The sequence below is a fragment of the Cryptomeria japonica genome, chromosome 8 (genome assembly GCF_030272615.1).
Source record: "Cryptomeria japonica chromosome 8, Sugi_1.0, whole genome shotgun sequence".
Taxonomy (NCBI): domain Eukaryota; kingdom Viridiplantae; phylum Streptophyta; class Pinopsida; order Cupressales; family Cupressaceae; genus Cryptomeria; species Cryptomeria japonica.
The window spans coordinates 116,161,648-116,171,249 of NC_081412.1; the positions used below are offsets into that span (position 1 = coordinate 116,161,648).

A 9,602-nucleotide genomic window follows, 5' to 3' on the forward strand; every position below is an offset into this window, starting at 1 on the left:
AGACATTTAATTGTATTCATTATCATTATTGAACATCAAGGAAATATTACACATTTAAGAAGGAACGGGCTGGGAAGACTTACATTGGAGCACCTTAAACAAATATAGATCTACACAACCATCCTAGAAGTATTTTCATAACTAAATTTATTAATTTTCTTTAATATAATAATAAAGTTGGTCTTTTGGGGGCGGGTTGACTTTGGAGAACTTGTCCCTTGGCAACCCAACAACCCTTTAGAGGTTTTTTAAATAGCATTAATCTAGATAACAAAATAAAGAACAATAATTTTGGTAAAATAGGAATCAAAGGAACATAGTTCATAAGTAGGGGTCAAATACATGACCATGAAATTGAACTAGGTCCATAGATTTAAATCCCAGTGGAGCATATTAACTCTTTAGGTCTCAAGGCAAAGTACGAACAAAGGTCTACTGGTCTCAATCATAAGGCACTCAAATTCTAGTGCACCAATAGACATATATAATGTTTTTCCTTCTAGAACTAAGTGTCATTAACTTTTTTCATATTTGCATTTTGTAATTAATATTTAATGTTCCAAATTCCTAATATTCATCAACGTTTTTGTTTCTAATATTTTGCAAATATAAGATAGGGTTGTCCCATGCAACTACTTAACTAGTTGATATTTGATTTTAACTACACAAGTGATCCATTTCTAATTAAGCACATAGAATAATTTAAAATATTCTCTTATAATGGTAGTGTTGCTATAGTTGAGGATCCAAATGTTAGCTATGGATAAATAGTGGAGCTGAAATTATGCAGCCATTGCTTAATGAAAAATAGGCCACATAATCCTATACAATTGAAAATATATAAAATTAGTTAAAGATATGGTCTCATGAAAGGGGTTTGGGCTCTTATGTCCATTTTGTGAACAATCTTTACCATAAAATTGAAAAAATTCTATACAATTATAACTACAAACTTTAAGCTAAAAAGGGGCCAAACTTTAATGTTTATATAAAAAAATGCATAGCATATTTTTTTAATTGTAATTTTTTATGTTTATATTTTTTATTTAATTTTTTTCTTAATCTCATTTAAAATTATTTAGCACAAAAAAATAAGAACTTGTTTCTATTTTTTCTTAGAGGGCAACCCACTTCAATTTTTTAGCGGGCTCCCCTCCATAAGACCGTAGCCTGAGCAGCCACACGGGATAGCTCTGTTAGTTCAGGAAAAGGTTATTTTCCATTACAAATAAACCACTGTTCAATCATTCTGCAAAAGTATCGGGTTTAAGAATTTTTACCAGTTAGAAGCAGAGCTCTTAACTATATATGCAACGTTAGAAGGGAAGGCTGTAGCGTTGTTGATTGGAATGATTCTGCAATTTCGAGCCTGGTATTTTGCCTTTAAAATTCTAGGCTTTGTGGGTGCTCTACAATTTATGACAGGCACATTCTAACCCTTGTCTGTAAGCTCTTTCTCCGGACAAATTCATAGAGCTACAAATGCAGGATTTCTTTTCAAACGTAATTTCTGCCCCGCATACACCCAAATGTTTTTTTCTTTTCTTGTGAAAGTTTTTAGAAAAACTCTCCAGTGATTTGTTTGGCAAGGGTTGTGTAAAACAAAACAAATTTGGATTATTTTTTGGATGATACTAATAGTACCTGCTATTCTGGAAAATGCAAGCTTATTCAGTACAGTTGTTGCTATGTAATTTGAAGATCCGTCAAAAGCCGCTGGCAAAAATAAAACCCTAATTTGGGAACCCTTTTAAGCAGCTCCAAAAGAAGGAATAAATCATGCAACATGATAAATTTTCTCCCTTTACGTTCAGTGTTCTTTTCTGTTATTCATTTCTATAACACCCCATTTTTGTTTGAACCCAGTACCGTTTGGGAAAATGAATTCAATCGTAGAACCCTATAAGCAGCAGCAATATCAGAAAAGATGCCTAGAGTGAAATATTCGTACTATTTTTCTTGCGCTTGCTAACTGCTTCTGCTTTTCTCTTGAACACCCTATATTTGGTTGAACCCCATACTGTCTGAGGGAAAATTACCATCATAAGGCAGTAGAAACTGTAGAAAAAAGCAGGAAAGAGGGCCACCAATGAGAAAGGAATTCTTGTTGTCTTTTTAATTTTCCTTCTTCCGTTCAATTGCTCCTAGTGAAACTCAAATCTTGATTACCCCATTTTTTATGTAATCCAGTACTATCTGAAGAAAAATTCCAATCTTCAGCCATAGAAGCAGCAGCAACAAAAGGAAAAGTGGATAGAGTCTGCTAAGTAGTTCAAGCCGTTACGGGTTAAGAGGTGGTACAGTTGAAAAAGGCATTACTTTTACCATTTAATTTCTCATTGTTTGAACTTGAAACACATTCCTTGACTACCCCATCATTGGTTGGACCCAACACTGTCTGAGAAGGGAATTCCATTCTCAAAATATTAGTAGAACAGCAGCAGCAGCAGCAGCAGCAACAGCAGCAGCAGCAGCAGCAGCAGGACATAAGGTACAGTATGATAAGCACCCCAAGTGTTTATGTGTTAAAAAGGGCCACTGTTGAAAAATGCACTCCTTTTTTAACTCATTTGCTTGCTGCTAGTGTCCATTGCTTGAATTTCTCATCTTCATCTCTATTTGGGCAAAATGTTGTTTCTTCTTCTTCTGTGGGAAGCCATGAAAATGTTGCAAAAATGATTTTGGAGAAGAGAAATGCCCAGGAAGCCCTTCGTGCCTTTCGATTGGCAGAAAGCCAACCAGGATTTGTCCACAACTGTCTAACTTACAGGATCCTTATTCACAAGCTTGGACTGCAAAGAAGATTCAAGACTGTGAAAAAAATTCTTCATGAGATGCAAACGCAGGGAAATTGCCCACCAGATGAAACCATTTTCTGTACGATGGTTCATGATTATGGTCGGGCTAAAATGGCAAATGAGGCAGTTCATGTATTGAATGTAATGGAAGAGCTTGGATGTATACCAACTATTAAAGTTTATAATGCAATTCTGAATGTTTTAGTCAAGCACGATTTTTTTGTTGCCAAACACTTCTTTAGAAATACTATGATGAACTCTGGGATTAGCCCAAATGTTTACACTTTTGGTATCCTGATAAAGGCACTTTGTCTGCTTGACCGCATTTGGGAGGCATTCAGATTACTGGAGTCAATGAGGCATCAGGGTTGTGAGCCAAGTGTAGTCATATATAATACTCTTATACATGCATTCTGTAAAAAGGGAAAATGGGATGCAGGTAAGGGAGTTATGATGAAAATGATGCGGAGTGGATGCGAGCCAAATGAGGTTACATACCATACACTGATAAGTGGGTATTGTAGACTGGGAGAACTAACAGAGGCACTTGAGCTTCTTGAAAATGGAGTAGCAAGGGGCTACTTTCCTGATGTAATTACAATAACAAAGTTGATTGATGCACTATGTGAGGAAGGTAGGGCAGACGAAGCTGCTCAATTGATGCAACAAATGGAAGCAAAAGGATGTGTCACTGATGTTATAGCTCACAATACATTGATCAAAGGATTATGTAAGGCAAATAAAACAGAAAGTGCCCACAAAATACTCAAAGGAATGGCAAATAAGGGCACTACTCCAAATGTAGCCAGTTATAACGCATTGATCGGTGGTCTTTGCAAGGATGGCAAGATAGATAGGGCTGCTGCTATGGTAGGTGAAATGGAAAAAAATGGTTGCAAACCTGATGCTGTTACTTACAACACATTGATTCATGCCTTTTGTATACAAGATAAGGTTGAAGAAGCTTTTAAGCTTTTTGACATGATGAAAGAACGGGAATGTACTCCTGAACTTGTTACTTATTACATGCTTATATATGGTCTTTATAGGCAAAGTCGGGTGCAGGAGGCTTTCAAGTTCATAAATGAGATGAAGTGCAAAGGCTCTTTTCCTGACACTGTAACTTACAGCCTACAGATTCATGAGCTGTGCAAGCAGAATAAAGTGGCAGCGGCTGAAGATCTCTTGGGTGAAATGTCAATCAGAGGCCATATACCTGATGTTGTCACCTACAGCATCCTCATTGATGGACTTTGCAAAAGAGGACATTTAGTGAAGGCATTTGATTTACTGAATCGAATACTGGTTAGTGGTTACTGTCCAAATGTGTTAACATTAAATGCACTGATGTGTTGCTTTTGTAGGGTAGGCAAAGTGCATGGTGCCATTAAACTAAAAGATAAAATGGTTGAAAAAGGCTGTATCCCGAATGCAGATACATATGATATTTTGATTGATGGACTTTGTAGAGAAGGCCAGTTGAAGGAAGCATCTCAGCTTTTGGGAGTCATGAGCGGTGAAGGGTTTTCCCCAAGTTTTACTACATGGAATAGTTTACTTCTGGATATAGACACAAAAATGACACTGAGAAATTGTATTGACATTATGGATGATATACTATTTCCTCTGCAATATATTTCACAAGGGTAAGTGTTTATGATATGCAGTGCAAAACTTGTCCTGTCATTTGGGCCATAAAGGGTGAAAATCTACTATTGCTTTGGATGGAGATGAGTTGACATGGTTGAAGAGGAAATTTTTTTTAGCATCTGACGACAATTTAACATTCGTTTCCAACAAAATATTGACTGTCATACTTGTTCCTTCCACATTCATAATGAGATGGGTTATTTTTAAAAATTCAATTTCAAAAGAAAAGAAATTTATTGTTTTCCCACGTGTCCATAAAGAGCTGAGTTAGCTTGTTATCAATCATTGCCAAGGAGTTTTTAGTGAAGCTCGCAACCAAAAGCCTGTATACTTTAGCTGAGACCTGATGGGATCCGTTAGTCTCTCTAATTATAAAATATAAGAATCACAAGATTATATTTTACTTGCTATTTGCTTGAAACAAATGAATCAGCTTAAGAGGTAAGAACATTGCGAGCCCTTGTAAAACAATAATGGAGACTCAGATTTTTATCCTAGAAATTAAAAAGATTGGATGAAGTTGAACTCCAAATTAAAGAGATTGGATGAAACTTGTTTGAAAATATCTCTTTGAATTGAAGAATGATTGAAAGTTAACAACAAATAATTCTTTAAGTGAAAATAGAGAAAAATATTTTCTTATTGAAGACTTCTCATTTTTCCACTATCATTATTCTAAGGAGAAGAGAATAGGGTGGTTGGAAGAAATGATTATTGAAAGTGCTAAGGAAGGAGCTATGGAGTTAACAAAGGCTGTGTCTATTCTGGCTCCAAAACGGACCTTTTGAACAGTGTGTTAGCGATAGGTTAGTCAATCGCAGTCGTTAATTTCAAAATCGACGGTGTAAAACGAATCCCTACTGTCATTTTGGAGCCAGAATAGACGCGTCCCTTAACAAAGGGGTTCAATAAAGATTCTAGAAAGCTTTTGAAGATGAAATCTAAGCCCTTTTTTTTTTTTTTTGTATTTTGATAAAGTGCATATTATGAGTTTGGATGAATATATGTGTTGAATATTTGAGTGTCATTTTGATTTAATATATATTATTATCAATTCATTTGATTTTGATTTTTTTTTATTATTGATTGTTGTTATGACAAAATGTAGGTAGTATATAAGAAGGTTTATCAAGAGTGTTATTAAATCCATGAATTCCATGATTTACCTTGATTTACCTTGGTTATAGAAACTTCATTATGCTTAATATTGGTAAGACATCTCATTATATATAACTCCCATTATATGTAATCTTTGATAAATAAGTTTGTGGATTGTATATTGACTATTACAAAGTAGATTCTTAAAAGAGATGCTTTTATAATTCATTCTTTGTTTCATTAATAGTGTGATAACATTTTGACAACTTAGGGATCATATATTATAGTTGATTTGATGACCTCTTGTTTCTTGGATTCATGTTCAATGCTCATACATATTGACCAAAAGCAATCATCAATTGAAATGATTATTTAATCCAAACTCCAAGGTAACACAAAGTTAAAAGTTTAAATATTGTCTAGTGGTGCTAATTTTGGCAATTCACATATGCACACAAACCACTAGAATTGGGAGGGCTTCTAAGATGTTTGTTGTTCTCTTTTCACTAGATAAGTAGTCACTAGTACCGAAGCAAAAGTCTCCTCATAGTCAATTGCTTCCATCTGTAAATAACCTTTACAAACAAGTCTAGTTTTATTTTGAACTTCACCCTGTTCATTCAACTTATTCCGGAATACCCATTTAGTTCCAATTACATTTCTATCCTTGGTTCTAAGAACAAGAATCCATGTATCATTTTTCTCAATCCGATTCAATTCTTGTTCCGTATCTTTAATCCAATTTTCACCTTTACATGCTTCATCAACATTTTTAGGCTCAATTTTAGAAATCAAACAAATTTCTTCAGCAAGTCTTCTTCTAGTCATCACACCTTTATTCTTATCACCAATAATCTGATTTTTTGAATGATTCAACCTTACATACTTGGGAGTTTTAGGATTCTCTTGAATTTCACACTCTTGAACTCTTTCTTCTGCATTGACATCATTCTCAGGCTTTTCCAGAGCAATCTAAACTTGACTTTGGGTTTGCACTTGCTTTCCTTTATCTGAACTGACATCCTAATAATCCGAATCATATCTGCAAGATCTAATTTGTCTTACATTACCTTCATCAACCTTCACATTAGCACTTTCAACCATCTTTCTTAATATTTTATTATAACACCGGTAGGCCTTACTTTTTGTAGAATAACCAAGAAAGATTCCTTCATCACATCTACCATCAAAGTTTTCAAGATCTTCATCTCTTTTGATATAGCATTTACTACCAAAAATTCTGAAATACCTAACAGTAGGAGCATGACCAAACCATAACTCATAAGGAGTCTTACCAGTATCACCTTTGACATTTACCTGATTAAGAGTGTATACTGCAGTACTCCCAGCTTCTCTCCAAAATACATGCAAAACATTTCCTTCAATCATCATGGTTCTAGTAGCTTCTTGAACCGTTTTATTCATCCTCTACAACACCATTCTATTGTGGTGTCCTAGGAGCAGATAGTCGTCTCTTAACTTCATGCTCTTCACAATATGCATTAAACTCACCGGAAGTGAATTCTCCACCTCTATCAGATCTCAAACACTTCAACTTCAATCCAGTCTCAATTTCAACTCTAGCCTTGAAAATATTGAACTTCTCCAACGCTTCAGACTTCTCCCTTAAGAAGGTAACACACATCATTCTTGAATAATCATCAATCAGCAACATGAAATACCTATCACCCTGCAAGCTTCTTACTCTAGAAGGACCACACAGATCAACATTCACAAGATCCAACAATCCATTAGAATTATATTGTTTTCTCTTATAAGTAACTCTTGTCTTGCTTCCCTAATTGACATTCCTTACATGCTAGATTAGAAGGCTTTATTAATTTTGATAGATCTCTCACTGCTTGAGTAGAACTTATCTTAACCATGCAATCAAAATTTACATGACACGTTCTTTTATGTCATAACCAACTGTTGGATATTGTTGCTGCTAGGATATGTTGTTGTCATTGATGTCAACATATTCTTGTTCCGGTGATTGTAGATTAGTTTATTGGATGTATAGTTTGGTGTATGGAGTATTTATAGTATCACTATTCTTCTGTATTGGTTTTGGTGATCCGGTTTTGCAATTTGTTTTTCTAATCAATGCTTTGAAGAGTTCAGTATTTCCTCCGGTATATTCCAGTGTGATCAGATCTTGAGTTGCATCTTTGGGAGATTGTTTGGTCTTGTGTATCTTCATTTTAGATGGTTCGTGATTTGGTGCTCCTCAAGTTATCTTTTTCTCGTGACAGTCGTTGTTGTTTGAGTGTTCTTGATGTTCAAATGTTGATCGATGATGATTGATAAGTGGTGTTGGTGCAATTGTTCCTGATGATTCTAACGTGCTTTTTTGTGTTTCCTAATTGTGTCCTATTTGTTTTGGTGATCCGCATTGATCATTGTGCGAGTTCTTGGTGATTTTGCTGATCCGGTGATGTTCTTCATGTTATGCAGTTTTCCTGGTGGTGTAGCATGTTGTGGTTGATCTTGGCATGATTTCTAGTGGTGTTGCGTGTTTGGAGATTTGATTTAGGATATTATAATGTTGGTCCGGTGGTCGATCTTTGTATCATATGATGTAATTTTGTAATTGTGAGTTGAGGGTTTAGCTGCCCTTGTTATCAAGATTGATGAATTGTATAAATAAGTGATGTTGTCATGTAATTTAGTGATGGAGATTGTGTTTGCATTATTAGAGAGTGGTGTATGTGCGAACAAGTGATTCATCCTTCAACATTGTGATAGAGCAAAGATTGGTGTTGTAGAGCAGACAATTGTGCTTAACCAGAATTGTCATCAGGCATGTGTAAATGTTATTATTGCAGTTCATTTCTTCCGGATTGTTGTTTGAATCAATTTGTAAGTCAGTGAGACTTCCCTGAGGGTTGTAACCTTCTGAGTCATTATCTTTTGAGTAGTGAACTCTAGGCAGTGTGCCTGGATGCATCTGCATTCCCCATTGTAATATTTACACATACTACCGTAGAGTATTATCTTATTGTGGGTAGGTTCCCACCGTGATTTTTCCCTTAACTGGGTTTTCCATGTCAAAATCTTGGTGTTGTGTGTCGTGTTATCAATTTTATTATCTTTGTTATTGCTACAGTTTATCAAATATATATTTGTGGTTAAGTTTGTAGATCTGGTGAAAACTGACTCACCCCCCCTCCCTCTTAGTTTTCCTTCATCAGTGTTGCCTAACAATTGGTATCAGAGCTTAAAAGGTCTCACTCCCAAAATCAATTTTTTCTTCTGGACTATCCTCCAAAATAAGATCCTTACTGTTGACAACCTAAAATGCAGAGGTTTTTCCCTTCCAAACAGGTGTGTGTTGTGCTTTCAAGAGGAAGAGTCAGTGGACCATCTTACCCTCCACTGTTCCTTCTCAGCCTCTGTTTGGGAAAGTTTCCTCAAGAGCTTTAGTTTAGCTTGGGTGTTCCCCAGTAACATCAGAGATTTGTTCTCCTCCTGGCAAATTCAATGGACTAACTCTTTTCTCAGATGTATGTGGCAGCTCTCTCTCCCTCACATTTTGTGGGGTCTTTGGAAAGAAAGAAACAACCGAATATTCAAGGATGTGTCCCTAAAACAAGACATTGTTTTTCAAAAAATTCAAAGGGCTGTCCACAAAAATATGGGAATCATGGAGGTCTCTTGTTACTCAAATAACTCCCTGGAGTCAAATATCTTAAGAGTGTGGAATATGAAGATTACTGATGGTCCTAATCTCAGCTACAATAAAAGGCTTGAAGCTAAATGGCAAACCCCTCCCCAAGGCTGGCTCAAAATCAATTTCGATGGTGCAGCCAAAGGAAACCCAGGTCCTTCAGGCTGTGGAGCTATTCTCAAAGATTACAGAGGCATTTGCAAAGGTATGATTGCTGTCCCTATTGGTACTCAAACCAATCATAAAGCGGAAGCTATGGCAGCCCTTCAAGGCATTATCCTAGCCAAAAAATGGAACTACCCCTATCTTTGGATAGAAGGGGACTCTAATAATATAATAAAGTGCCTCAATGGGACTTCAAAGCCCTCTTGGTCGATTCACAATAT

At 35.8% G+C, this 9,602-nt stretch overlaps 1 protein-coding gene across 1 annotated transcript; it reads left to right on the forward strand.

Annotated features, from left to right (window-relative positions):
• Window positions 1-1,141: 1,141 nt before the first annotated feature.
• LOC131031273 (pentatricopeptide repeat-containing protein At2g17525, mitochondrial) lies at window positions 1,142-4,458 on the forward strand. Its single transcript, XM_057962350.2, has 2 exons — window positions 1,142-4,103; window positions 4,234-4,458. Exons 1-2 carry the CDS (start codon window positions 2,499-2,501, stop codon window positions 4,249-4,251), a joined length of 1,623 nt encoding a protein of 540 aa, XP_057818333.2. The 5' UTR covers window positions 1,142-2,498; the 3' UTR covers window positions 4,252-4,458.
• The last annotated feature ends 5,144 nt before the right edge of the window (window positions 4,459-9,602 follow it).

What these genes read in the sequence shown, in the direction of transcription:
- LOC131031273 (XM_057962350.2), top strand. Translation starts at nt 2,499, where the DNA reads ATGATAAGCACCCCAAGTGTTTATGTGTTAAAAAGGGCCACTGTTGAA.